Raw genomic sequence first — 27213 nt, 5'->3', positions numbered from 1 at the left:
AAGCCGGGTGGTACCTTTCGAGCAGAAACAAAGTACATTTATCATGTTCCCGAAATTTGAAACCCCACCTCAATCACAACACCCACGTTCTAATGCATCATATTTTCAATTTTGCTTCTCTTCTCAACAATTATCGGCCGGATGGTGTAGTTGGTTATCACGTGTCCTTAACAATTCAAACCTGTTAAATACGGACAAGGTCCTGGGATCGTGCCCCAGTCTGGTCATTTACTTTTGCTTTTTTGTCCTCTTTTCCTCATTGTCCGTCTCCCGTCCCTCCCTCCATTCTTCTGATTGTTGGGACGAAAGGACCTTCTTTGATTTTATGCGGGCGCGGCGAAGCACAAAGAAAATTGGACGGGCGGACGGGCGGACGAGCGGAGTGAGTGGGCTTCCTCCCTCCATAAATGGTTGTAAAAAGTGGTACACCTCACTAGTTAATCTCTCAAACAAAATTAGAAAAAATTAAACACTAAATAAAATAAAGAAACACTTTTTGATTACTTGAGCAACATCAACAATATATTCTGAATCGGATCAATAAAATTCTGGGAAATGTTAATAAATCAAAAGATCACTGGTGGATTTCGAATATTTCTAGACAGCTTTCAATTTGGATCTCTTCTTCAATAATGTTACATCAAATGCTTTAAAAAGAGCATGACACATGTGTATATCTAGCTTGGCATTTTGAATAATAGCCTCTTCATTATGTATTTATGTGGGAAGGAGGTGAGGCAATTTTATTTTTGCAAATGTCTATAGAGTTAACTCCAATCATCCTCAATGTCGATGCAGACGCAAAGGGGTAGACATCTCCGGTGAAATGGTGAATATCTGCCAGCACTATCTTCAAATACTGTCTTGTAGTGGACACGGTTCACGATAAATCAGTGAAACAGATATAGAAAACAGTAAGGGAGATTCGTCAAGTTTGAATAATGAATGAGTGTAGCTGTATATACTAGATGCGTTCCTCTCTTTCGATTTCTACCAAAATAGATGCGATGCTTGGAAGCCTATCAAATCAATATGAATAGCAATGACTTGACTAAATTCAACAATAACCATTGGTTTGCAACCATTCAAGAATAACCTCCCTGTCTCTTGATTTGAGAGCTGCTCTTCCTCTGATAGTATCACCAATAATTGCAAGTGATCGATCATATCCTCTGTTGTCTTTGTTTTCAAAGAACTTTTCAATTTCCTTGTTAACATTATCGTCACTAAAGGTTGATAGAGAAAGTTTAATGAATCGATCGAAGACGACCATATTAGCAGATCTGCCAAAAGTGTTAGTGATGTTATTAAATAGAGAAGCTATTCAGTGTGTCATTGAGTACTCACAATCTTTCTTTGACTGGGTCAAAGTTGTCTTGGATGTATTTCCAAAGCTGGTAACGTGTTTTGGTATTGGCTGCAAGAGCAGATGCACCTGTGTGAACATCTTGCGTTGCGACTTCCTTGAAAAGGAATTCAAAATAATCGGAGATGAGTTCTGGGGTTTGAACACGCCCCATTGCACGGAGAACAATTTCTTTGCCATCAATAGAAGTTGTTTCGCGGTACTCTTTCTTCAAAGCCTCATATTCCGATCTGTCACCATATCGGACGGAAAGACCATAAATGGCGGTTCTAAGACTTGGGTGAATGACAGTCTTGTCCTTGCCGCTTGTGTATAGATCGAAGCGACGTTTAGCTTCAGCGATAATTCTGTACTTTGTCAGTCATGAAATACCCAGGCAATAGGTCCTTGTGAACTTACTCTTTGTGTCCATTGAGACCGGCACTCAAAATTAATTGAGGTCGAAGTTGCGACTTAAGGAAATCTTCATCTGCAGGTTGTTCCCAACCTATCTTTTCCACCGCCGGGGAGACTAATTTCAGCAAAAACGCTTTTAAGCCATTGGAGACTGCATCATCGTCGGAGAACACCGATTTGATAGTACCAATTGGTCCTAGGATCTTTGACCAAACAAAGTGGTTGGATTCATTGGCTAAGCCTTGCACCAAAGACAAGAAAGCTGGGGTTCCTGCTTGTCCTGAAATTGCGAGTGCACCCGCATCAGCAATTAGACCTAAGAGATAATTAGTTATCAGAATGATACAAAGCATTTTCGACTACAATAGTCCAGACTACAGTCCAAATCCGAAAGCCTCGAACGTCCGAATGTTGTTTGGTCATACAAACATATTCAAACTTTAGCGGAATCCATCCGCCAGTTGACCGAATAACCGAGTGTATTGATAGATCAATCAGACGCAGTGAAGTCTCACTGTTGAACTGAACTGTAGTCTGGACTATAAGAAAATCAAAATCTTGATTGAGACTCACCAATTTTGTCAGTCAAGCTGAGGCGATCCAATTGTGAACCCAACTTGGCAAGTCTTGATGGTGGATAATTAACTCTATAAAACCCTGCGGTATCGGTATTGACCTTGTAGAAAGAATCATCGACATCTCGGACTGTATCTTCTTTTTGTTCGAACGCGATTTGTTGTGCTCCCTTGGCTCCAACCTTTCCTTGAAAATCCAAAGGCACCCACCAAGTCGTTTCATCATCTTCGGGTTTTACATCTCCTGTTGAAAGGTAACGACTTTGTTTGATGCTAATTTGACCAGGTTCTTCGTTGATCGTGAGTACAGGGTAGCCAATCTTGGTGATCCATGGATCAATGATAGCCTTCACATCTAGACCAGAAGCTTCACTCAAAGCTGACCACAAATTTTGTGTGGTAGCATTACCATAAGCATGTGCTTTTAGATAATCTGAAACACCCTTCAGGAAAGTCTTTTGGCCAAGATGCGTGGCTAGCATTCGAATTACCGAACTACCTTTGAGGTAGCTGATGTGGTCGAAAATTTGGTCAACATCCAAAGCGTCTTTGACAGGTACTTCAATAGGATGCGAGCTGCGTAGGGAGTCCAACTGAAATGCAGTTTGCATGCCCTCGGCCACGAACTGATCCCATACACACCAATCAGGATGGAAGTGATCTGTTGCCAACCACCCGACCCAGGTAGCGAAACCTTCGTTAAGCCAAAGCTCACTCCACCAGTCCATAGTGACTAGATTACCAAACCATTGATGGGCAAGTTCATGCGCAACGACGTAGGCAATTCTATTTTTATATTTTGTATCAGAAGTCTTCTCGTCAAATAATACAGCTGTTGTGCGATAGGTAACCTGTACCAGTGAGCAAATACTTCAATCAAATACAAGGATGTTAAAACTAACCAGACCCCAATTTTCCATGCTATCCGATGAATTAATAAGTTAGCTAGCGTACTCAGAAAACAATTGGGGTGGGGGAACTAATGGGGGCTGTCATACGCTCCATGGGACTAGAGTGGACGGTTAGTGATAGGGTCGATAATGATTTGACCTAGACGTCGTTGCAGATGGGAGGCAATTTGAGACTCACAAATTCATGTACCGCAAGCAAATCGGCCTTGGGAAGTGGATAATCAATATCAAAGATTTCAGAAAACAAATCAATGACTTTGGGTGCATGATCGAGAGCATACTGTGCTTGACTCTTTAATCCTCTGGTAGTATAGACACGGACAGGAAGCGCCTTTCCGTTATACTTGCGCTTTGTGAAGTCCTCGATGTACTCGAAATCTCCCATGGCCCAGGCTAAGAGATAGGTACTCATGATTGGTGTTCTTTCGAATTCAATGAAATGAAATCCGTCCTTAGAATCTCTTGAGCCCTTCTCAGGCATATTGCTCAAAGCAATTTGATCCTTCGGAATTTCGATCTCGAAGTCAAAGGTGGCCTTCAAGTTGGGCTCATCAAAACATGGGAAAGCCCTACGAGCATCAGATGACTCAAATTGAGTGCTATACATGCAATGAAACTCATCAACCTTTGGAACAGATGCAGCTGGGGTGACCTGAGGTTTATATTTTGAATAATAAAAGCCAGCCATATCATTGTTGACAGTTCCTTGAAACTTGATTGCTAGTAGGGCGTTTTCAGAAACAGAAAGCTCGTCCGGGAAACTCAAAGTTACACGCTGTTTCTTGGTATCATAAGATATCTCACTAGACTTGATAGACTGAGAAGTCTTTCCGGAAGTGAGAGACACCTCTGCTTCATGTAACTTGAGTTGAAAAGCATTCAAAGTGATTTCTTTGGTTGGCTTGACGATTTTGATATCGATTTTGACTGTTCCTTGATAGCTGAAAGCTCCTCCTAACTCGATATCGTAGACAGAAAGCGCATAATGAGAAGGCTTGACCGAATCTGGAAGCACATCTCGGTCGGATGCTGAAGAAGCCATGATGCGAATGGTTCAACGACTGTGATGAGACCTAGTACTAGATCTATATCAAGAAACGATCAAACCAGTTGACGTTCGATGCAAGTTCGTAGTTCGTAGTTTGGGAATGTTCTTGAATGGTTGGATGGACTTTGATTGGATTTGTAGTATTTAAAGAAAGAAATGGAAAGAAAGCCGAAAGAAAGCGTGGGTGAAAGCACGGAGTTCAAATACGGAGTAAATGATGATCAGAAGTAGCTATGGAGATTTAGTCCGTTTGTCATAGGTGCTAAGGTTGGCAGGTGCGGGAGGGGACGATGCCGCCCACTTGCCTAATTAGGTAGCTTATCCGATAAAAGCTTGGCAGAAGCTTGAAGTTTCAACCAATAAACGGCAATGCATGACAAGGCTGTAGAAACTCATACATCACCTCACAACACGCGAGGAGAGCATCATAGTTATTAGCCACAGGATCTTCTTCGCAAACTTTCTGATTCATACGAATAACATCTGCCACCGCCCGAATCATGGCTACAGGACAGAAACTTTATCCTCGAGCCAATCTTAAGAAGATTGTTAAAGCCCATTCCAAGCGCAATCTCACCAAAAATGTTGATGTATTGGTATGTTTTACGACGCGTTCCGGGCTCAAAGGACATCCACTGATACATGAACCACAGATCTTCCTTGACTATATGCTTTTTCTCGAAACGTATGTCACGAAACGCTCCATTTTGCGGAGTCAGCTATCCAGGAATATTGTCTAATTGATTTAGGTTGATGAAGGAAGCTGGTATCAATGCGAAGCAGGCTGGAGAGCGTGGCATTAGTGCCAAGAGTATAAAAAAAGTCACTGAAGTATGTCTGGCTTTCTTGCTGCTTATACTCATAATAACCATCTCAAACTAGCTATCACTATCGAAATTCAAGGGATGATGCGCGAGGTTCGAAAAGTGGTTGTATAAATGATATGGTGAATCCGCTCTCACAGAAGGGATGCGCCTCGAGAGTGATTGAATTCGAGGGGGAATACGGGAATATGATATTTCCCTACTCAAAGTAGATACTTCGAACAATGGATTGGACCGCAGATGGCGATGCGAAGAGTACCCAGGTACCATGGCATTGGGGTTCGACGAGCATGGGGAAGAAGATTGCATTGGATCGATGTGCGAGGCTGTGCATTTCACGGAGCTCGGGGGACAAGGCGAAGATGACCGGACGGTAGCAACTCTTTTTAGACATACATCAATCACTGGAGGTTGACTTGGTTGAAATGCATTAAAACAAGAATACAAGAATACTTAATACATACAGCTCAGCTTCATTTCCACAGTTCGATACTCTATAAAATTTCTTAGATGCGTTGACTTTGTTCTGCTTCTTCTGTTGGGGCCAGAATTTATTCCACTTCCTTCTTCCACGTTCGCTAAGGCTGACAAGGTTTCGACCCAAGCATCTCTCCTCCCATCATCTTAGAGCTCACTCACTTTTGACAATTGATACCAACACTTCCTAAAAAATAATCCTACCTTACACAACTTCGTTCTTAAACCTGGGAATATCGTCTCCCTCATCTTCTTGTATTAAATACGTCGGTTTATTCCTCGGCGACGCATTTTAATCGGCCCTTCACTCACAAGCAAACTATCTTTCTCGAGATCTCTGTATCACGAAACCAAACACCACGATTACACAACAAAACAAGTTCGCAATGGCTGCTTCCGTAGTTCAAAATCCAGCTTCCAAGCCGGAATCTAAGTCTGCAAAGAAGAAGAAGGCCAAGACCGAAGCTGTCGACGTGCAAAAGCCAGCCGCACAAGCAGAAGTCGCTGTTACAGAGAAGGCCCCATCCATTAATGCTGAAGAGAACAGCAATGGAGATGGAGCATACGAGAGCCCATATATCAAGGAGCTCTACAAGTAAGCTATTTTACTAGCCTGTCTAAATTCATTCATCATTGGCATTCCTGTCAATCCTTGGTGGGGCATTAACATAGCTAACAACTGGTTTTAGAAACATTCGTAATGTCAACAAGAAAATCGTAAGTCACCATAGTCTTCATTTGATCGCCCTTAGACAAATTGCTAATCGTATATTGGATAGACCAACGCTTCAAAAGTTGATAATGTCCTCGCCGAAAACCCAGGGAAGAGCTTGGACGAGTTGGTAGCTGCTCGCAAGATCAATGCCGACCAAAAGGCACAAATCTTGAAGAAGCCATCTCTCCAAGCATCTTTAACCCAGCTTGAGGAGCAAATTGCACAATATAAGAAGTTCGACCAAGAATACAAGACAAAGCTTCAGGTGGAGAAGGCTGAATTCGAAAAGACTTTCAATGAGCGTGCCAGCAAAGAGCTCGAGGAGAAAGTCAAGGCTGCTAAGGATTCTGTTGCTAAGGAGAAGGCTGAGGAGCAAGATAGTAACTTGTTGCTTATCACTAAATTTCTGTGTCTCGCCGCCTTGCGCCGAAGCCCAGAAAATGATCCAGAGCTTGACGAGAACAAGGGAATTGAGGGGCTTCTTACTCAAGTTTACAGTGGAGACGAAGCTGCTGTAGCTGCCATGACAAAGATCATCCAAGGATCTAGTGAAGTCTGTTCATCCGTCAATGGCGAGGAACTGACCACGACCTGTAAGTTCGCTTGTAGCTATAATTGTTACAGTTCACTAACTGGTATATTAGTTGCCGACATCAAGGCCATTGCCCTTGCGCTGCCAACCACATTTGTCGCCGAACCCACCGAACCTGCAGATGAAGGGACAACCCAAACCGAAGTCGCCGAATATCCCGTTCAAAGTGACCCAACTATCGCCAACGCCGGTTTGACTGAAATCGATGATCCTGTTACAAGTGCATTGAGCAATGGTCACCAAGCACCAAGCTTCGAGGAAGCTCAAGGAATCCCTCAGAACTCAGCTTTTGGCGAAGGAGGAAATGCTGCAGCTGAGGCAAATTGGGATAACAACAACGACTTGTCTGCATCGCAAGAGTGGGTCGAGATTCCTCGTGAAGCCACTGAGACAGATGTTGGTGTTGCTGCTACTCCTGCTGCCGCTTCTAACACTCAAAGCTGGGCTGATGAGCAACCTGATAGTCCCAATTCAGTAAGTTGTTCCTGACTCATACAATTAATGAGAACATTTTACTGATAAATTTTCTCCAGAAGACTCCTGCCCCTCCAGTTAGCAACAATGATGGCTTCCATGAAGTCAGCCGCAACCGTGGCCGTGGAGATCATCGGGGTGGCAGAGGTGGCCGGGGTCGTGGTGGCTTCAGAGGCGATGGACATCGAGGACGTGGTCGTGGTGCTCCTCGTGGTGCTCCTCGTGCCCCAAGAGGCGAGTCATCATAAATTAACCTGTCGGAAACATCTCTATGGCATCACAAACTGTGAAATCCTAGATGCATTAGCTCACGCAACTTGTAATAACCTCATACTTTCATTCAACTTGTTTCTCGCGGCATGGCATCACACAAAGGCGAAATGGGTAAAGTTTTTCTTGCATTTAACGTTTGCAATTGCGAAAACAGCACAATTAAGCATTTGCATGAATCTGTCATGTTCTTGATATTGGCTGGATATGGCATAGGGGTACGATACGATATGGGAGAGCGATTCGTTTTTTATGGCATTACATACACAACACACATTTTCTGTATTTTGGCCAACTTGATTTTCCTTTTTGCGCGCTTTTATGCAGGCTGCTTGTTCATACCCGGGGCACACGTTGAAAAGTTCGGTTGGTTTGGTCTTTGGTTCGCTGGTCTTGGTCTTTTAGGACGGTTGGACTGGGCTGGGCTGAATGAACGTAACGGATCGGATCGGATTGGGCTGTGGTCAAATCGAAACGATACAAAATGGAATAATTGATACCTATGATCTGATGGCTGCGTATTCGCATGTTGAATGAAACAAAAGACCCCGAATACATAATCATGTGAGAGAGTGACTATAGTGATGAGTGATCTTTTTGGTTGTGTATGTAGTGAGGAGTATTTCATCCAGCTTGAAATACTACTTTGACACTCGCCTCTTTCCAGTAAAAAATCTCACAGCCAACCACTTCCCAGCAATCTCACCACGAAACACCTCGAAATTGAGGTTGGTAGTTAGTACTTATCCTCCCGAGTTAGACGTCGTAGTTCGGCGAATTTCTCACCAGTGGCCCACAGGTAGTCTTGAGGATTCTGTAGGTGGGGGGTCTGGTGCGAAGTGAAGTGAAGTGGTGTATGCAGATGGAATTGATGGAATGTTTGGAATATTTGGTCTGTGTATTAGATATTTGCTTAAGTGTGAGCTGAGCCGAGCTGAGCTAGGTGTTTACGTTTGTGTTGGGGAGTTGCGGGATTTGAGGTTGGAGATAGGAGATAGGAGGGAGAGAGGGGAGTTGGAAGAGGAGTTGATGGGGTTGGTGCTGTGTGTGGCTGGGTTCTGGTTCTTGCTGTTACTGTTGCTGTTACTGTTGCTGTTGCTTTTTCTGTATGGCTGTTGGATATTTGGATGATGGGGTATGTGGTGTGGGGTGTGGGATGGATGGCAAGAGGCGAGGGTTTGTTTCCGTGGTTTAACTTGTGATTCAAGGGTGGAGTGGATATATTGATCAAATGTTTCAGAGCCTGCGAGAAAATCACTGTACTGAGGTTTTTGCAAGATTTTTGTTGTATGGTTTAGGGGTTATATTCTCTATACTATGTCAAGTTATATGGTTATGTAGCAATATGTAGTCACATATTTGGTATTGGTGTGTAGAGTTTTGCAGGAGGCGATCACAAGGGGTTTCCCTCTTGTATCTGCACAGCCAGGTACAGAGGCTCTAACATGATATATGCAGCACACCCCCCCCCCAATATCAGTGGGATATCGTCTTGCTAAAGATATGCTTGCAGTATTACTTTGAGCCGTATGTTGTTAGGTGTACCGCGTAACGCCGAGATTGCGCCGCCACTCATCTCATTACACCAGCATGTTGATTATTGTTGGCAGCTCATCATTCGGATGAGATCACACCAAATCACTAGATATCGCAGTCTTAGCTACATTGTAGCCGTGGTGTTCGTGAATGTGGAATAAAAATTCGATCAATGGACGTATGAGCTGTTTATAAGGTGTGGGGCTAAGATAAGATTAGCCTAGCACCAGTGATAAAAAGGGTGCAAACGCTTGAAAATTTCAACACAATCGCCATACTTTGCAACTGTTGATTGGAGCTTGCTTCATGTTGAAGTCGAAGTGTTTCTCAAGCCCAGTCTTGTGGGAGTCAATCATGATAGACTGCGAGTCAGTGTCAAGTCATTTGTGTGCTGCCGAGCGATTTGATTTGTGAGCTCGTCATCCATTTCTTGTCCACTTTCACATTTTGCACATCTAGTTGCATCTTTATTATGCTACCTCCAGTGATATCGTTGATCCCACCAACAAAATAATCATGATTTCGAGCCAGATCAGATATCCAGATCCTGTTAATGTTCCAAATCGGATTAGACATTCAGTGTGACATTGGTACCTCTGATGAACGTGCCCGGGGCTACATGCCAGTAGATTGTTTGTAGGGTTTGTATGCAAATTCTTCGACAAAGCACCTGCTGGAGCTGTTCGAAGATCATGACTGGCTGTGGCGATGTGATTCCAATCAGTGAGACACTCTGTCTCCCCAGATTTGCTAGGATGGTATGGGGAAAACGGGTAAGATTTGCTTGGGTAGGCTAGGTGGAGATGCAAAGGTGTCACCGCTTTTAGCCACTCGGCCCTACGCCTTATGGAAGCTTAAATTTGACGAAGATGGATTTTGGCTTGATGCAAGTTCGATGACAGAGATTTCACTAGTACAGGGGTAATTTTCCTATCGGACACTTATCGAGTATCCCAATCATCGCACGCCAAAACCCACGTCATATTAAATTTCCAGAATTACACATCGCAGAACTCAAATCGACAATTCAATCATGTCTTTAGGATGTGAGAGGTGCGTGTGGTGTCATTCTTTATCGCACTTGACTTGATTGACATGGACGGACTGTACGCAGGCACACAAGTCAAGCTCCGCAACTGTACAGTACAAAACAACGAGACTGGTAGGTAAAGATAAACTTCTCAGCCCTATTTAATGCGATGATGAAATCCAAATCTGCATGGAACAGTTGAGATGATGATGCTCATCTCACAGGAAGGTGAACTGTGCACTGCATGAGACGATCCTGGCCGGGATACATCGAGATAAACCCATCAATCCGTGATAGCTATAATAAGAAGGAAAAATCAAGTATTGAGAAAATCACGAAGATGAGATAGATAGAATGCAAGCGCCAAGGGGGCAAAAGGGAGAACACAATTGCAAACCCAAGAGCAAGAATCTCCATGCGTTGCAGTACTTGGCCCTGCCAGAGTGTAGGTCGGCATGTGTGTGTATGCTAGGTACGTGTGTGTTGCATGTTATCTCCTTATCTCATACCATGGGAGGAACATCGATGCCGGCATTGTGGATGCTTGGACCGCACCTCATTGTTGGCGCCCCTTCCTGTCTTCTCCGACGAAGTGGTCGGCATCTCTGCATCGTTGTACCCTGGCTGATGTAGGCGGCGAGGTGTACAGGAAGAGGGCGGATTTGGTGAGGCTTATTACGCGATGAAATAGCGAAAGAAGTAACTTATAGCTAATTATCATTGCGCAGATGGCCCTTGCCCAGGTAGGCAATTATACGTGTATTCAGGTAAAATGCGTCTTGGCCAATGGGGAAACAATTACGAAGAGTGGTTCAAGTGACGGATGTGATGGATGGACGGGGAGGAGAGAGAAGACTGAGGTGAAAGATAAAAGTAATCTTGCCGCACCATTTTTTCTTTTATCAAAAACGTCCTGCAGATTACCACGGATTACCACGGATTGCACTGTCGCTCCACTGTTCTAGAAATGGGAACCGAAAGAAGGTGCGCTAAAGTGGATACAGGTTAGTTCAAATCGGCAAGTAGGAGAATCGTTCGAGGGAAATCGCACCTCAATAAATCGTCCTGTCTTGTCTTGTTTCATTCAGCAGCCGTACGAAAGGAAATGAAATACAACACACAATAATCCGACAATACCTGCGAATCCCGATAGTTCTTTTGAAACACTACCAGCGAGGATATTGACGCTGCCTTTATTCTTAACGGGTTAAAGTTGCCAATTGTTTCTTTCGACATCTGCCAAGATTCAATCCATTCTTTTCCAGAGCGCGCATCATTCTTTAAACCCCCCTCCACAATTCGACGACGTTCACCTCCTCTCCAGAATTCACGATTGAATAGCCCGACTACCCCACGCACAACAAAGTCGCACGGTCGATCGCATGTGAGCCTACACGATGTCGGCTGCTACCGATCAGGTAGTTGTTCCCAGCGAGGGCGAGCAGTCTGCGATTCCGCAGGGTCTTGCTTCGCCACCAGAAAGCAACAACACTATCAGAACCGATCCATCAAGCGACTCAGAATTATCAGATCTCGAGTTCACGGCAGACGAGCCAATTGAACCAGAACATTACGAAGATGATGGCAGAGTTCCCGTTTTCGTGCCGACCATGGCTCAGTTCAAGGACTTTAATCTCTTCGTAAGTCAGCCCTATCCTCGAACTCCCTTGGGGTGTCTGCTAATGCGACAACGTCTAGATGGATAAAGTCAATAAATATGGAATGAAATCTGGTATTGTCAAGGTTATCCCACCACCCGAATGGAAAGCTGCCCTTCCACCACTCGACGACGCTATTAAAACGATTAGGGTGAAGGATCCGATTAAACAAGATATCATGGGCCAGAGCGGAACATACCGACAAGCCAACATTCTCCATCAACGTTCTTACAATCTTCCGCAATGGCGACAGTTGTGCGATCAAAGCGAACATCAACCTCCCGCCAAGAGAGGCGAAAGGAGAGCCAATGTCGAAAAGGTTAAAGCTACAACAAGAGCAAAAGCTTCAACGCCGGGAGGAAAACGAAAACCAGGCCGACTGTCCAGACTTAAGACAAATGCTACTGTCGATTCAGAAGTTGGAACTCCGGATCGTTTGCCAACTCCAATCTCTCCAAAAATCGAAGGCGATTCACCGTCTGTTAAGCAAGAAGTAAATGAGGATGATACACCTGTCAGACCAAAGGGGGGAAGACAGCCTAAAGCCATATCTGTTTCTTCTCGTCGTAAGAACAATCGCCGTGGTGAAGCAGGCGTGGTTGATGAAGCCGCATTTGAGAACTTCAAATACGAGCTAGAGGGTGAAGATTACTCGGCAGAGAGATGTGAAGAATTAGAACGACACTATTGGCGTACCCTCACATATGCTCCACCACTTTATGGAGCGGATATGATGGGATCGTTGTTCGATGATAGAACAACCCAATGGAACCTTGGAAAGTTACCCAATATACTTGATCATTTGGGTGGGCAGATTCCTGGTGTCAACACTGCATATCTTTACCTAGGCATGTGGAAAGCTACATTTGCCTGGCATTTGGAGGATGTCGACCTCTACAGTATCAATTATCTTCACTTTGGCGCACCGAAGCAATGGTACAGTATCTCTCAAGGGGACGCACGACGATTTGAAGCTGCGATGAAAAACATCTGGCCAGCTGATGCTAAAGCTTGTAGCGAATTCCTTCGTCACAAGACATTTTTGATATCGCCGCAGCACTTGTTATCGAACTACAACATTAAGGTCAACAAAATCGTCCACCGACCAGGGGAATTCGTGATTACTTTCCCATACGGATATCACTCTGGATACAACCTCGGGTACAATTGCGCTGAGGCTGTCAACTTTGGTTTGCCATCTTGGCTTGAATATGGAAAGGTGGCCAAGAAATGCGACTGTGATCAAGCTCAAGACAGCGTTTGGATCAATGTTCGGGATTTGGAACGCAAGATGAATGGCGAAGAGACTGAATATGAAACCGACTTTGATGAGGAGGAGGAAGAAGAGGACGAGGACGAAAATGAAACGACGGGTCTCCCTACTCCCTCTGACAGCAGTGGCGACGCGAAGGTTAAAACGAAGAGCCAACGTAAGAGGAAGCGCGTCAAGAGTGAGTCGGACGAGCAGCACAATGTGAAGAGAATCCGAATGCGCATCAAAGCACCGGCCAACGAACCTTGTGTCTTGTGTCCCAATGACATTCCCTCTGAGCCTCTACTTCCAACCGAAGATGGTAAACAGGCACACCGCATGTGTGCTCAGTACATCCCAGAAACGATTGTTGAAGAAGTAGACAAGAAAGAAGTGGTTACGGGCATCAAGGAGATTTCCAAAGCTCGATTTGACCTCAAGTGCAACTACTGTCGATCCAAGAAAGGTGCATGCTTTCAATGCTCAAAGAAGAAGTGTACAAGAGCATATCATGCAACCTGCGCAGCAGCAGCTGGCGTTTTTGTTGAGCAAGGAGAAATTCCAGTGTTTGGAGAGGATGGTACCGAGTACAAAGAGTGGGGCATCGAATTTAGTTGTCGCTTCCATCGCATCAAACGCGATAAGAGGTTGGACAGCGAGTCTCTCGAGGAAGATGATCGCATTCGTGATGGCGCCAAGGAGCTGAAAGCTGGCGAAGTCTGTCAAATGCAGTTTCATAAGGGCGACATATTTGCAGGCACCATCATCGAGAATCGGAAAGATGAAGAGACAGTGCTTGTTGATATTCTGCCTCGCGGGTTCGTAGAAATATTTTACCTTTGTATGATGATCATGCTAACTCTTCTATTAGTGACTGTGTTGAAGTCGAATATAAATGGATTCTCATTCCCGACGCATCATTCTTCACTCTCGCCAAGCCATCCGAGAAAGCAATCCCCATGCCAAAATCTCGTATTGAGGCAGCGTCACTCAACACCACAAAACGTCAAGTCGATGACATTCCAAGAGCTGAAGATCCATTTGTCAAGGGCTTCACATGGGCAGAGTTTAACACAGAGAGTATTCCTCGCAATGCGGCACAAGTCAAATTAGATTTGAGCAAGGAGAACCAAGTCTGGTATTATCTTGGAAAGAACTCCACAGAAGCTAGGGCACAATTTACGGAAGATTTAAAGATTCAGAGACATAACCCTAAAGGCCACTTCCTTGATACAATTCCCAAACCGGCTACAGCTGCGCCACGTACGTCTTACGCAGCATCATATCCTACATCCACGAACAAATTTTCTGCAACTACGACAAAGATACCCTCGGCCAATACTTCTAATATGGGCTCGGGAGTACAGGCAATGCCGAAAATCCCCGCTAACAAACTTGTGAATCAACCGGCGTCATCCCCTGCAACTTCCACACCTTTTGTTGCTAGGTCAGAGAAGCCATATGTGTATAAGCCCCGTAAATCTGAAGATGGTTACCACAGCGGTTTGATTGATGCGCAGTCCTACCAATCTCAGCAAGCTTTCTTGCGACAGTCAGCGACTTCTAGGCCTGTCCAAGTACCTGCAGTTGGTCTCAACTTTGGCACTGATCCCAGGTTTCAAAACAACCCGGCGTCTCCTGCGCCCACTTCCACGACTCCTCCCGCGAATGTTTCTACAAATCCATCTACGGCCATTCCCCCGAGAGCCGCTTATACACCAAATAATAGCTATGCTCCACAAGTCATTTATGCACCGCAAGTTAAATATGCTCCACCGCGCCAGCCTCATCAAGCAGCTACAGCACGTCAATCCCAAGCAATTGCTAGTCCACTAGCTCCGCCTAATACAAATTATCGACCAACTCAATCTCTGGCGAAAGGAAACAATCCTTTTAGCAGTAGAGCAGCTGCCCCTAAAATGGGAAATGTTTTTGCGAAGTATCTCTACTTGCAGATCGAGCATAACCGCTCGCCCATGGAATATAAGAGTCCCTACAGAGAAGGTGGGGGGTTTATGAATGGTTATCAAGGCAATTGGACAGAGCATCTCAAGAAGACCTTATTTGCAAAATCAGGATCATCTACAGCATCACCCCCGACCTCGATTTCTTCTTATACTGGGGGTGTCGGCAGGAAAACATCATATCCTACCTCCTATACCCCCCAATCTTCCCGCGGTTCCTATTCCTCCAGTGGGTCCCAAATATATTCCCCGGGAACTTCATCTGCAAGACCAAGCTATACTTCACCTTCCATGCCTAGACAGCAGCAAACACCAACTCCACATGTTACGCCAAAACCGTATGACACGAATCAATGGGAAAGGAAAGACTCACCCTTGCACCCAGCTATTCGGAAGGAGTACAGTTCAATGTTTCACAATCACCACGTGCCGCAGCCACAAGGTCAACAAACTCCTCAGCAGCAAGGTCATCAGCAACACAACAAAAGTCACGACTCTACTCAGGATCAAAACTCATCTTACCCTCCGTCTGATGGCCAAGGTTCTCCCGCGCAACGTGGATCTGAGTCTCAAATGCCAAAAACAACTGACTCCAAGCAAGCTCAGCAACTTCAGGAACCTCAGAAGTCCCAACAACCCCAACCTCCGCAATCTCAACCTACGCCTCAAGTTGCACAGGAGACTGACCAAACTCCATTATCACAGCCTCAGCCAGTTGAAAAGGCTTCTCTCACTACTCCTCACTCGCATTCTTCTCCTCTTACCCAGCAAGAACCCGGTCAGCAATCGATCAATACTTCGGATCAATCTCAGGTCCCACTTCAACCTCCTCAGCAGGAGTCGAAACCCATCTACCCTCATCAGCAATATTTCCAGACCCTCGATGCTTCGCAGGCACACCCAAAAACTTTTGCTCCTCCTCCGCAAACCCACGACTTACCAGACGTGCCTATTGACTCAGAGTCTTTAATTGAAGACATGCTCAAGAATTTGAGAAAGGTTACGACAAGCACGGCCAAGTAGGAGGATTGTATCTCACAGCTTTTTATTATGATGACAGTCCAACCAAATAAACTCAAAGAGGCGTCATGTGGGCGAAACTTTGGTGTGCATTGATGTGTTTAATGATGATTCTTGGGGGCGTACATAATACCAAATCCTAAGATGAGGATGGATTTTTCGGCGTTCAAGGAATACTTAGGACAAGGGGGTGATGAGGTGTTTGGGTTCTCGTCTGAGTTTTTTCAAGTTATAGTTCTTTCAATTATTTCAACTTAGTTTATGAATTCTATCAAGTTCTCGTTCGATGCAGTGTCTGCATATGGGCAGGTTTTCCGTACCTCTGGAAATTCAGATCAATATTCACAAACTATAATAATAATAATAATAGTGAGAAGTACTGGATAGTAGGATGCATTCTTATTTTCACCCACGTTCATTCCTGATGTACAAGCAAAGTCAATAAAAGCAAAGCAGAGAAAAGCATGGCATAATGAAGCAAACAGACAAAATTTAAGTCAATTTCAGACAAGAGATGGAAAGTATTTAAGAGGAAGGGGAATGCAATTGTACACTAGTTTATGCAGGTTATGGGAACGAGTGATGATGATATGTGTTTTATAATTATAATAGTTCATACTTTTGTGAAGATGTCTAGATGTATAATTTGCTAAGATTTGACTTGTCTAGAAATTACTTCGGTAAGCAATAGGCTTTATTTATTGTTGACAGCTCATTCTACTAGCAATATGTGAATAGTCACATACACCTAGGTATGTATATACAGACCGAAATACATACTGATTTTATTTGATCAATATTTTACGTGATAACCTATCAGCTGAGTTAATCGTATCTACACAAGGGTTCTAGGGGACCCCCTCGCCCGTAATAAGATTAGCATACACTGACAAATTGTTCAATCATACTTGTAAAAAGGCCGAAACATAATCTAGGGACGGCATTTTTCCGTTTTCTCGAAGTCTGGGGCGGAGTCTAGTCTGTCGATCCCCGCATAGACCTGGCACTAGCATTGGCACGGGACTTTGGGATATTTCTATCTGGGGAGTCGGGACACGCAGACACGTTGGGACACGTTGGGACACGTTAGTACGCAAACGTTCTGAAACGCAGGAAGGGTGAGGACAAGATACAATATCGTGATACGCATGTGCTAGTGCCGGACAGAAGGGAGAATACGGAACGAGAGAATTGAATGATCGCGACGGCGATAGGGGCAGTGTAGAGCTCTGCGCTAGGAGATAAGTCAATCGGAAACTTTAAAGGTAGCGAGCAGCGATGAAGGATTGCCCAGGTAAGTAAAGCAAAGTGCGGGGAAGTGGGATTTCAAAGGTCCGATTTGTAGAAGCTGGGGAAAGAGCTATATGCAAAAAGCAGCCCGTTGGCGTGGCGCGGGAAAGAGTGAGGGGGGTGAGGGGGGTGAGGGGGTGAGATGTGAGATGTGAGATGTGAGATGTGAGATGTGAGTTAATAATGGGGAAGTATATAAGACACTTGTACTTCCCTACTTGTTCAACGTTGAACACAATCTTCTCTGCTTGTTTTTTCCCACGTTGGGGAGTTTGGGCTTTGCTATATATTTGTGAGAGATACTCCAAGGCCATTCTTCACCCCACCAGCAAATTGCAATAACCTACTTTGGTGCATTGCAGCCCCTTCCTAATCATCACAGACAATCCCCTCATACTTTTCATTTCTCCTCTTTAAAAACAATGGCACCCATAGCTCCCCAAACCGTCGATATTATCTTCGCCGGCGGCGGCACAGCTGCCTGTGTCTGTGCTGGTCGTCTAGCCAAAGCAAATCCAAATCTACGAATCTTACTTGTCGAAGGCGGCAAGAACAACTTCCAAGATCCGAGTGTTACTACTCCAGCCGTGTATTTGTCTCATTTGACGCCGGAAAGTAAGACGGCTTTGGTATGTTATCTCGTTTCTTTCCTGCTTTCCAGAGCCCAGTGTTTCCAATAGTTGGGGCTGCAATTCATTTCAAGCTTCCAGTTTTGAGATCATAAGGAAGCAAGCAATTGGATATTTCAAAGCTTTTGATTGTTGCAATGCGGTCCGTACTTTTGGACACCCTGTCAGGGAGCCAAAAATGAACGAAGAATAATGCTGATAACATATATTGACATAAAATAGTTTTACAAAGGCCAACCATCCGAGCACCTCAACAATCGCTCCCCAATTGTTCCAGCAGGTGGTCTCCTTGGTGGTGGCTCGTCTATAAATTTCTTGATGTACACGCGAGCCCAATCTATCGATTTCGATTCTTGGGATACAGAAGGATGGACCGGAAAAGACATGCTCGAAATGTGTAAGAAATTGGAAACATTTCATCCAGCCGGAGAAGGATTTGATGAAGAGAAACATGGATATGAGGGGCCTGTGAATGTGAGCAATGGAGGATATAGTGGCAAGAGTGTGGATGCCTTTATGGAGACGATTAAAGGAATGGGGTATAGGGAGATTGTGGATTTGCAGGATGGAGAAGAGTGTGGAGGGTTTAGTGTAAGCTTTCTTTGCCTTCTACTTTGCATTTTCTATGTTGTGCCTTTCCGTTCAAAATGTTAACATCGATTTTCACAGAGATGGCATCGCTACGTCTCTCCAAATGGCCAACGCCAAGACGCAGCACACACTTATATCCACCCACTCCTCCAATCATCTTCGTACCCAAATCTTAAAATCCTCACTGAATCAAAAGTCCTACGTGTACTTTTTGATTCCTCTACACCTCCTCGAGCAACAGGTATTGAATATGTACCCAATGAAGACCGCCAACCCTTTGTCGCACTTAGTAAAGCAATTCCACACACAATCAGAGCAGAGAAATTAGTTGTTGTGAGTGCAGGAGCCTTGGGGACACCGCAGGTCTTGGAGAGGAGTGGTGTAGGTAGGAGGGAGGTGCTTGAAAGGTGTGGAGTAGAGGTTGTTAATGAATTAGAAGGGGTGGGAGAGTCATATCAAGGTGAGCAGAGCTTATTCATTTCCACGATTTTTTCACGGATTGTGACTGAGAATATTTCGTGAACAGACCATCAATTACTTCTGTACCCCTACAAAACATCACTGGATGATTCTGAAACCATCGATAACATCTTGAGCGGAAGGAAAGATTTCGTCAAAGCACTTGAAGCCAAAGACCCTCAGTTGGGCTGGAATTCAGTTGGTAAGTCTTATGGCAACGTCAAGTCTTGTCCCCAAAAACTAACACAACACCTCAGATGTATGCAGTAAGCTCCGTCCCACCACGTCCGAGGTCGAAGCTCTCGGTACCGACTTTGTCTCAGACTGGGACCGAGACTTCGCACCCTATCCCTCAAAACCTCTCATGCTCTGCGCCGTCGTGAATGCCTTTCTAGCAGACCCAACACTTGTCGATCCAGGCCAATACATAACCATGGGCACTTACACTGCCTATCCCTATTCACGTGGTTCCATCCACATCACGTCTTCCACTGACGTACAAAATGGCTATGAATTTGACGCGGGCTTTTTAAGCCATCCTAGTGATTTGAAGAAACAGCTCTGGGCCTATAAAATGCAACGAGAAATATGCAGACGACTTCCCTATTACCGTGGAGAATTGGAGCTCGGACATCCAAAGTTCTCAAAGGGGTCTGCTGCTAGATTGTCTAATGGGGCAATCAAGGGAGAAATAAAGGATATCGAATATAGCGCAGAAGACGATGCACTCATTGAAGATTGGATCAGAGATAATTTGAATACAACATGGCACTCGGTAGGAACGTGTGCGATGAAGCCGAGAGAAAAAGGGGGTGTGGTAGATAAGTATCTAAATGTGTACGGGACGCAGGGATTGAAGATTTGTGATCTAAGTATGGTTCCGGAGAATGTGGGTGCAAATACCAACAATACTGCTTTAGCGGTGGGAGAGAAAGCAGCTGTTATTATTGGGAAGGAGCTGGGAATTGAAGTTTAAGCTTTGAGATTTGAGTGTTAGAGAACGTGTGGGGGGATTGAGGAGTTGGGATGGGTTTCGGGACGCGAGTAAGTCATTGGCTGGCATGCTAAAAAATCAGATGGGACTTGCTTCACGGCTTCTTATGTTGTACGTTATTATGATCAATGAGATAGTTATTGTGTTAGGAGTTAATTCATGTAATCAACGAAATACTATTTTATACCTTTACCTATCAATTAGACTCAGCCAGAGTGAAAACACTCTTACATGTAACTCTCACTCTCCTTTGAATCTACACTCCTATTAAGAAAATCCAGAATCTCCATCTCGGAGTTGTATACATATAACAAAGAAATCGCCCCAAATAGCATACCACGAGCCAATCTCCCACAAACACTTATCACCATCACTCACTCACCAATCATAAACATTGGTTATTTGCCTCCCCACCACAAACAGTATCTGTGTAATAAGTGCAAGTACCCCCTTAAATTCGACCCCGAACACAGCATAGCGCTTCGGCATTGTGCATCCATCCATACAACTCTCTCGCCCTCTAAACTTGAAACAAACTTACTTTCTCTCTCACGGTCACCAACAAACTTGTCAACCTAAGCACTGAGATTGAGATTGGGATTGCTTCACATTTCACATGTCACAATATATCATCATATCAGATCAGATCGACATCAAAATCAAGATAAACCCCACATATCATGCAATACAATACAAAGCCCATGTCTCGCGGAAAAAGTCTCGAATATTGCCTTGCCTGTCATAACAAAATGTAAAAAGAATCTCGATACCATCAATAAGTAGCGTCGAAAAATAAGGTTCAGACCCAAAAAGGAAAACCGTGCATCAATAAAAAAGGAAATAAAAACAATGACAAGATCCATTCCCCGAAATTCCTCCCATTTCACGCCAAATGTTTCACAACTGGATTATGTTCCCTCCGTCCATCAGCCATTAAAGTTATCTATTTCCCCTCTTCCTTCCTTAGCGTCATTGGTGCAAAGATTTGCTATGTGATTTTGCTGCGATGCTTTGCTAGCGGAGGCAGCGAAAGACAGACGAAATACAGAGGCCGATCCAAGGGACCATCAGTCTAATGCGGATAATAAGAAAAGGGAAGCAGAAGTTCGTGACATTCTAGGTTCTTCAAGAACCCAGATTAGGTGCGACCGATCGACAAATAACACCATCTAACAGCATCCACCAGCAGACCCCGATTGTACCCCTTGTCCCTGTCCGACTTGCACCGCTGGCTTGTTGTTTGCGGTGGTTGTGCCAATTCTTTCCTTAATTTGGCGGGCCATAGTCAAGAAAGCTTGCTCGACATTGCTGGCATTCTTGGCGGAAGTCTCGAGGAATGGGATGCCGAGACTGTCAGCAAATTCCTAAAACGATGCATGTTAGTCCAATTTTTAAGAAATTCTAGAAGGAGCCTGATGGAGAATTTCAGATGGTTAAGTCCATGTGATGATATGTACCTTTGCGACGGTGTAGTCGACAACCTTCTTGTCTGACATATCACTCTTGTTGCCTACGAGCAACTTGTTGACGCCCTCTGTTGCGTATCTGTCGATCTCTTGTAGCCATTGCTTGACGTTGTTGAACGAGTCCATGTCGGTAACATCGTAGACAACGCAGATACCGTGAGCACCTCGGTAATACGAGGATGTGATGGTACGGAAACGCTCTTGTCCAGCGGTATCCCACTATGAAGTAAAACTGTCAGTAAAACACTTTCGCATGATTTTCTTTCGAGCCTCCTACAATTTGTAGCTTGACGGTCTTGCCGTCCAACTCGATCGTGCGGATTTTCTACCTCGCCATCAGCAAACAACACTCTATAACCCAGGAACTGCAACACCCACGAAATCAACACCGATAGTCGAGATGTAACTCTCGGTATAAGTGTCATCTGCGAATCGCAACAACAGGCAGGACTTTCCTACACCGGAATCACCGATAAGGAGGAGCTTGAAGAGGTAATCGTATCTATTGAGTTCGTCAGTCGGGGTCCGTTCAGGGTATACATGTTGACGTGGACCACTCGAGTAAACTCTGTGCGATGGTAATGGCATCTTTGTGATGAGGGGTATGTATAATGTACTCTGCAAATAGAAGGATCAGTACTGCGTCCCGAGAGATATCATGTAGATGGCGGTTTCTTTGAAGTCGATGAAAGGATGACGTTTGATCTGAGGGGTTTCAACTTACTACTCGGGATTCATATTTGCGGCTGGTTGTTCAAAGGTATGTTGTTTTAGGCGGGATTTGTATGATACCTCTTGGTTATCCTTTTCGATGGCGTATGGTTGTGGTTGTAGAGTAAGATATCGCAACTCTTGGGAACCTCAACTGTGTTTAAGGTGCAGAGGCGGTCCACGGGCGTTAGACGAGTATCACGTGAATCAGATTTGGCCGGGATTACTTGGTTTGGAGTTGAGACTTGGTACTTGGTATATATGGAGGAGGCGTCTGCAGGTGAATGTGTCTACTCGTGCTGTATATTAATTAGAATTAGATAATTTATATCTTTTAATCTTATATGCACAAGCACAAGCACAAGCACGCAGCTGAATAGGAAGAACAGAATGCTACAAATCCGCTCTCTCCATGTATGGGATGCCGGGGCGTACTTATTCCTCTTGTTCCTTTACACCGTTTGCATGATTCAAAAACGGCGAATGATTCAAACTAACCATATAATGTGATTCTTATTGTTTCTGGTGTTTCTTGTGATTCATTCAAACTCCTGATCAACTGGCCCCCTGACTGCTGCACCGCTTTGTGCCTATCTAATCGGCAATCAGCAGCTTGCAAGGCCGATTGATAAAGCTTGAATATCACTGGATGATGGAATGCATATGGATATCAAAAAAAGAGTTCTAGAAATCAATGATTATGATGATGGCCACAATTCTTACTTTTTCTTCTTGAATTTTGAATCTATTGAATTGAATGTATTCATGTCTTTGCATATGAATCCCATCCATCCAAGCTGATGTCGAAATCTCACAGTCTCCTACGCCTTATTAGAAGACGGGCCTCGAAGCTCTCCTCTGCTTCTTCAACATGCCAAACGAAGCTTGCCACTACATACATATGTCAGAAAAGTGCACGATGTCTAGCTACTGTCAACGCAGGACCTAAGGTCCTACCAGATATTTGGTTTACCGGCTCAAACCCTCAAAATGAGGATTCGCTTCCAAATCCCAAAAATTCAAATAAGCCTCCCAACAATGAGAGAACAGTCAAACTTGGCAAAAGCAAGCTGCCCCTCCCCCGCTCCCCCTCACTTTATTCACCCACTTACAAACAATATACTGACAACTCTCAGCTCTCCGCATTCTCCAAGAACGTCTTCCTACCCTCCTCCAGTCTCCACTTCCCCAAGAAATCCTCTCCCCGCAAATAACCCTCCACCTCTTCCCCTCCACGCATCCCCATCTCCCCACTGTCTCCGGTCGCGTCGCATATTCCGCCGCTCTATGGACATCTCCTATTGCCTGGGGTCGTGTCCCCCTCGTCGGAAATGTGAAGCTTGAAATACTTTCTGAGCGGATGAGCCAAACATCTTCATGTAGAGGATCAACTCGCGAACAATTAATCGTACGATGGAAGACCATTGGCAAGACGAAGAATAAAGGGACAGGAGGGTTTTATAAGGGGATAGGGGCGCGAGAGAACGTGGATAAGATTACAGAGTGGTTGGGTGGTGGAAGTGGTGAGGATGATAGTAAAGAATTTACTGGACTTTTCCTCTTTGAATTCGATGAGGAGGGAAGGATCTGGTCGCATACTATTGAGCACGTACAAGAGGGGGGGAATTGGGAAAAGGGTGTAGGCGCTAAAGTTGTTGGGTTGACGGATTGGCTTTTGGGCGGGATGAAAAACGGGAGAGGGGATGAGGGGTCTCCTTGTCCAGCCTTTTGGGTGCATGACCAAGATCTAGGGAGGCGATGAGAAATTAAGGAGGGATTGTATTATACATGGGATGAAAACGATTGATATGGGACATGAAAATGATTGATATGGGACATGAATTGATTTAGCGTATTGGTGTTCGGATAAAAAGATATGCTTGGGACCTTGTACGAATACTGGACGTAAACACCTCTCAATGAAGTAATAAAACAACTACTGAAACTCCCAATCCTTTAGCTATGAGTGGTTGGGATCTCTCGATATCTCAACGTTTAGGTGTGTCAGAGACAATGTGAGTTGTATGTAGAATGAGGTTTATAATTCGTGTTATGAGCCAGCATCCATATGATGCACGATTCAAGCTACTCCCTTCTCAATGTTACCATCCGTTTTGTTCAATTTCTCATGTAGCTGTACCGGGTAAGCTTGGAAATGGTCTATCCTATGCAAGATCATCAACACTTTCGCTAAACATGTCCAAATATACTACAAAGCCATTCCCCACAAGCTCACTCCTGTTTACATTCCTTCTCAAATGCTTCAAGAAGAACCTACAGCCAATTCTTGTTAGCAACTTTATAATCACAAGTCCATATCCCACTTACCGAGAACTCATGATCATCCATCGAACCAAAGATAGGACTCTTTCCTAACTTCATCGCCGTTACTCTCGGGGTAGAGATACCGAAAGCTACCCTGGCAAGGAACCTTGGATCGTCGCGCTCTGCAATCATATTAAGAATGTTTTGGAAAGCCATAGTGTTGAAAGGAACAGGAGGGGGAAGCTGAATCTCGACGGGCTTATGTGTTAAACACCATTGACAATGACCGCATTCTTTCTTTCCATCAGGCAGCTCGTCTCCAAAATGCTGAGCCAATGTTTTGGAAAAACAAGCTCTGCCGGTGATAAGCTGTAAGATTTTCTCCGAGCGCTCCAAAGCTTGCTTTTCCCGTATTTCCATGCTGCTGTAAATTGTCTTTGCGATTGTTTCGATCTCCTTTGTGGTTTTGGGAAGAGGTTTAGTGACTTTGTAGACATTCAGGACCTGACTTGCTTTCAATTCTAGAATCCCTTCGGCGTTCCATTCGTTAAGCTTGCCAATGACCTCATTTCTTCCAAGGTTATAACGACGAGCTGCAGCATCTACATCGATGTGATGGAACTTGGTTTTCTTCTCCCCACAGGCTGCGATCGCTGCTGCTGCTGGACTTCGATCCGACTTGATTTTGGAATAATACATGCGATCGTTTGCGACATACGAATATTTTTGGTATAATGGTGTAGTAGCACGAATAAGACCATGCCCTAGCTCTAATTGTGCATATATACTACCTAAAACTGTGGAGCGGATGTCGAATTCTTTTGTTTGATTATAGTGCGAACTATGAATCTCACCTCCAATTGGAAGCTTTTTTGTAGTTGAATCAAATATATCGTTTAATAATCCACGAATAGATTCAAGAGATGGTAGGTCACCCCGTGCAAATAATTCACGGAAATGGAGATCTTCGCCACATACGAAGAAGAAACAATTGGAAGTTTTCCCATCTCGACCACTTCTTCCAATTTCCTGACCTGTGCATAAAATTAACATGAAGAACTTTGGTGTTTACAATCATAAGTAGTTAGAAAGCGAGTGAGACAATAAGAGTGGCTCATGGTATCTTTGAGAGTGAATCTGAGCATAGTAGAAATCCAGATGCACTGGCTGGGGTAATAACGGCTAGAAGTTCAATAATGAAAGTTACTAACTGTAAGATTCCAGACTTTGAGGGACACTGAAATGGATGACATTACGAATAGAGCCCTTGTCAATTCCCATACCAAAGGCAATCGTTGCGACCATAATCATGTCATTGCTTCTCATAAAATCATCCTGTAGCTTTGTCTTAGCTTCAGGCGTCATTCCTGCGTGGAATGCCTTAGCTTTGAAGCCCGCCTCTACCAATATATTTGCAAGATTCTCCGTTTGCTTCTGCAAAGTAACATAGATGATAGTTGAGCCTTTATGTTTTTGTAAAAATTGTTTAAGCTTGGGCAGCATAGTAACTTTCCTGTCTCCTGACTCAGCCAACAAATGCAGATTGGGTCGATAGGTGGAGGTTCGAAAAAGTCCAGAATTTTCTATTTTGAATGCATCGCAGATGTCTTGGGCAACACGAGGTGTAGCTGTAGCAGTCAGACAAATGACTCTCTCTGCTTTGATCTCATCAGCAAAACGAGCAATTTCTACATACAGTCAGTAAATGATACAGTTTTGGTAGAGTTAGAGATACAACTCAGGTAGTCTGGACGAAAGCTGTGGCCCCACTCGCTGATACAATGTGCTTCGTCTACTGCAAGTAATCTGATACCTCCCCGGACATATTTCATTTGCTCCACGAAACCCTCATTGTTCAACCTCTCAGGCGCTACATATAGTAGCTTTAACTTTCCACTTCTCAGCTGGTTACATGTTTGGATATAGTCTTCTCTAGTCTTGCTTGAGTCGAAAGTTGCGGCAGCAATCCCGCGACGAACAAGAGCATCCACCTGATCTTTCATCAATGCTATGAGTGGCGATACTACCAGGGTAACTGTGTATCACTAGAATCAGTATTTTTTCAAAAGGTAAATGAAATTCAAGAAAACACCCATGGTACAAAAGCTTCATTTGAGGAAGTCTGATTCCGTTGTTCATACGATATTGTATGAGAATTACCGCATAATTAGCACCCTTGAATTTTACTCACTACCATGCTCGCCTTCATCACGAGTCTTGAGAAGATTGTCTTCTTCTTCAAAAGCAAGTGCCGGAATTTGAAAGCAGAGACTCTTGCCACCCCCAGTTGGAAAGACAACAACGGCACTATCGCCACCAAGAATTCTTGATATGGCTTGCTCCTGCTTCAATCGAAAAGACTTGAACCCAAAATTTCGACTTAGTGCAAACGTTGCTGATTCAAAAACCTTGTGGGAGCTATCGTTTGCCTGCTTCTTGACAATCGATGAAGTCTGATCGGAGGAAGCTTTACGCTTGTGGCCATGGTTGGTGTTAGCATCGACCGCGTTTGTCAAGTCTAACATATCTGCCTCGTCGCCAGAACTGAAGCCATATTCATCAACCTCTGTAGAATCTCCCATGATATGTGTGTGGAACAATATCGATTACTATTTCCTTTTTGCCAAAGTATGAGGGAAACGAAAACTTTGGAACAATCGCATATCAAATACTACCGCTGTAAATAAAGAAAGTACTTCA

The 27213-nt window shown here is 44.3% G+C and overlaps 8 protein-coding genes across 9 annotated transcripts; 5 read left to right on the top strand and 3 right to left on the bottom strand.

Moving 5' to 3' along the window:
- Nucleotides 1-581: 581 nt before the first annotated feature.
- Nucleotides 582-4591, bottom strand: BCIN_07g03080 (hypothetical protein). Its single transcript, XM_024693964.1, has 7 exons — nt 3427-4591; nt 3336-3346; nt 3240-3258; nt 2336-3188; nt 1766-2078; nt 1348-1713; nt 582-1283 (listed from the first exon to the last, which is right to left on the bottom strand). Exons 1-7 carry the CDS (start codon nt 4288-4290, stop codon nt 1058-1060), a joined length of 2652 nt encoding a protein of 883 aa, XP_024549753.1. The 5' UTR covers nt 4291-4591; the 3' UTR covers nt 582-1057.
- Nucleotides 4592-4676: 85 nt separating this feature from the next.
- On the top strand, nt 4677-5596 carry BCIN_07g03070 (hypothetical protein). Of its 2 annotated transcripts, XM_001558562.2 has the most exons (4): nt 4677-4892; nt 4950-4981; nt 5046-5127; nt 5179-5596. In XM_001558562.2, exons 1-4 carry the CDS (start codon nt 4797-4799, stop codon nt 5203-5205), a joined length of 237 nt encoding a protein of 78 aa, XP_001558612.1. In that variant the 5' UTR covers nt 4677-4796; the 3' UTR covers nt 5206-5596. The 2 variants fall into 2 exon arrangements, with proteins under 2 accessions (XP_001558612.1, XP_024549752.1); XM_024693963.1 differs by having other exon boundaries at nt 5046-5596.
- A 71-nt stretch (nt 5597-5667) lies between these two features.
- On the top strand, nt 5668-8227 carry BCIN_07g03060 (hypothetical protein). The gene is made up of 5 exons (XM_001558563.2): nt 5668-6192; nt 6287-6314; nt 6377-6905; nt 6957-7378; nt 7438-8227. Exons 1-5 carry the CDS (start codon nt 5984-5986, stop codon nt 7624-7626), a joined length of 1377 nt encoding a protein of 458 aa, XP_001558613.1. The 5' UTR covers nt 5668-5983; the 3' UTR covers nt 7627-8227.
- A 2817-nt stretch (nt 8228-11044) lies between these two features.
- On the top strand, nt 11045-16724 carry BCIN_07g03050 (hypothetical protein). Its single transcript, XM_001558565.2, has 3 exons — nt 11045-11854; nt 11913-13942; nt 13996-16724. The coding sequence occupies exons 1-3, from the start codon at nt 11612-11614 to the stop codon at nt 16109-16111; spliced, it is 4389 nt and encodes a 1462-aa protein (XP_001558615.1). The 5' UTR covers nt 11045-11611; the 3' UTR covers nt 16112-16724.
- A 386-nt stretch (nt 16725-17110) lies between these two features.
- BCIN_07g03040 (hypothetical protein) lies at nt 17111-20270 on the top strand. Its single transcript, XM_024693962.1, has 5 exons — nt 17111-18027; nt 18250-18618; nt 18697-19078; nt 19145-19279; nt 19335-20270. Exons 1-5 carry the CDS (start codon nt 17821-17823, stop codon nt 20051-20053), a joined length of 1812 nt encoding a protein of 603 aa, XP_024549751.1. The 5' UTR covers nt 17111-17820; the 3' UTR covers nt 20054-20270.
- Nucleotides 20271-20666: 396 nt separating this feature from the next.
- BCIN_07g03030 (hypothetical protein) lies at nt 20667-22720 on the bottom strand. Its single transcript, XM_024693961.1, has 6 exons — nt 22684-22720; nt 22265-22547; nt 21916-22039; nt 21815-21862; nt 21529-21756; nt 20667-21435 (listed from the first exon to the last, which is right to left on the bottom strand). The coding sequence occupies exons 2-6, from the start codon at nt 22273-22275 to the stop codon at nt 21241-21243; spliced, it is 606 nt and encodes a 201-aa protein (XP_024549750.1). The 5' UTR covers nt 22276-22547; nt 22684-22720; the 3' UTR covers nt 20667-21240.
- Nucleotides 22721-22848: 128 nt separating this feature from the next.
- BCIN_07g03020 (hypothetical protein) lies at nt 22849-24199 on the top strand. The gene is made up of 2 exons (XM_024693960.1): nt 22849-23313; nt 23385-24199. Exons 1-2 carry the CDS (start codon nt 23049-23051, stop codon nt 24008-24010), a joined length of 891 nt encoding a protein of 296 aa, XP_024549749.1. The 5' UTR covers nt 22849-23048; the 3' UTR covers nt 24011-24199.
- Nucleotides 24200-24273: 74 nt separating this feature from the next.
- On the bottom strand, nt 24274-27189 carry BCIN_07g03010 (hypothetical protein). Its single transcript, XM_024693959.1, has 5 exons — nt 26705-27189; nt 26252-26548; nt 25725-26201; nt 24577-25547; nt 24274-24522 (listed from the first exon to the last, which is right to left on the bottom strand). The coding sequence occupies exons 1-5, from the start codon at nt 27093-27095 to the stop codon at nt 24481-24483; spliced, it is 2178 nt and encodes a 725-aa protein (XP_024549748.1). The 5' UTR covers nt 27096-27189; the 3' UTR covers nt 24274-24480.
- Nucleotides 27190-27213: the final 24 nt, after the last annotated feature.

The sequence above is a fragment of the Botrytis cinerea genome, chromosome 7 (assembly GCF_000143535.2).
Source record: "Botrytis cinerea B05.10 chromosome 7, complete sequence".
Classification (NCBI taxonomy): domain Eukaryota; kingdom Fungi; phylum Ascomycota; class Leotiomycetes; order Helotiales; family Sclerotiniaceae; genus Botrytis; species Botrytis cinerea.
Note: the sequence above shows the minus strand (reverse complement) of the source record. Positions and strands in the feature narration are given on the sequence as shown.

Coding starts and splice junctions, on each gene's coding strand:
- BCIN_07g03070 (XM_024693963.1), top strand. CDS start 4,797: ATGGCTACAGGACAGAAACTTTATCCTCGAGCCAATCTTAAGAAGATT. Junction 4,893..4,949: donor CCAAAAATGTTGATGTATTG/GTATGTTTTACG, acceptor CATGAACCACAG/ATCTTCCTTGACTATATGCT. Junction 4,982..5,045: donor TATATGCTTTTTCTCGAAAC/GTATGTCACGAA, acceptor TAATTGATTTAG/GTTGATGAAGGAAGCTGGTA.
- BCIN_07g03080 (XM_024693964.1), bottom strand. CDS start 4,290: ATGGCTTCTTCAGCATCCGACCGAGATGTGCTTCCAGATTCGGTCAAG. Junction 2,079..2,335: donor CAGCTTGACTGACAAAATTG/GTGAGTCTCAAT, acceptor ATTATCTCTTAG/GTCTAATTGCTGATGCGGGT. Junction 1,714..1,765: donor GGTCTCAATGGACACAAAGA/GTAAGTTCACAA, acceptor GACAAAGTACAG/AATTATCGCTGAAGCTAAAC.
- BCIN_07g03050 (XM_001558565.2), top strand. CDS start 11,612: ATGTCGGCTGCTACCGATCAGGTAGTTGTTCCCAGCGAGGGCGAGCAG. Junction 11,855..11,912: donor TCAAGGACTTTAATCTCTTC/GTAAGTCAGCCC, acceptor GACAACGTCTAG/ATGGATAAAGTCAATAAATA. Junction 13,943..13,995: donor GTTGATATTCTGCCTCGCGG/GTTCGTAGAAAT, acceptor CTCTTCTATTAG/TGACTGTGTTGAAGTCGAAT.
- BCIN_07g03040 (XM_024693962.1), top strand. CDS start 17,821: ATGGCACCCATAGCTCCCCAAACCGTCGATATTATCTTCGCCGGCGGC. Junction 18,028..18,249: donor CGGAAAGTAAGACGGCTTTG/GTATGTTATCTC, acceptor GACATAAAATAG/TTTTACAAAGGCCAACCATC. Junction 19,280..19,334: donor GTTGGGCTGGAATTCAGTTG/GTAAGTCTTATG, acceptor ACAACACCTCAG/ATGTATGCAGTAAGCTCCGT.
- BCIN_07g03010 (XM_024693959.1), bottom strand. CDS start 27,095: ATGGGAGATTCTACAGAGGTTGATGAATATGGCTTCAGTTCTGGCGAC. Junction 25,548..25,724: donor TCAAAGTCTGGAATCTTACA/GTTAGTAACTTT, acceptor TTTTATGCACAG/GTCAGGAAATTGGAAGAAGT. Junction 24,523..24,576: donor TGGATGATCATGAGTTCTCG/GTAAGTGGGATA, acceptor AATTGGCTGTAG/GTTCTTCTTGAAGCATTTGA.
- BCIN_07g03030 (XM_024693961.1), bottom strand. Junction 21,757..21,814: donor AGACCGTCAAGCTACAAATT/GTAGGAGGCTCG, acceptor TTTACTTCATAG/TGGGATACCGCTGGACAAGA. Junction 21,436..21,528: donor TCGACTACACCGTCGCAAAG/GTACATATCATC, acceptor GCATCGTTTTAG/GAATTTGCTGACAGTCTCGG.
- BCIN_07g03060 (XM_001558563.2), top strand. CDS start 5,984: ATGGCTGCTTCCGTAGTTCAAAATCCAGCTTCCAAGCCGGAATCTAAG. Junction 6,193..6,286: donor TATATCAAGGAGCTCTACAA/GTAAGCTATTTT, acceptor AACTGGTTTTAG/AAACATTCGTAATGTCAACA. Junction 6,315..6,376: donor GTAATGTCAACAAGAAAATC/GTAAGTCACCAT, acceptor TATATTGGATAG/ACCAACGCTTCAAAAGTTGA.
- BCIN_07g03020 (XM_024693960.1), top strand. CDS start 23,049: ATGTCGAAATCTCACAGTCTCCTACGCCTTATTAGAAGACGGGCCTCG. Junction 23,314..23,384: donor AACAGTCAAACTTGGCAAAA/GCAAGCTGCCCC, acceptor GACAACTCTCAG/CTCTCCGCATTCTCCAAGAA.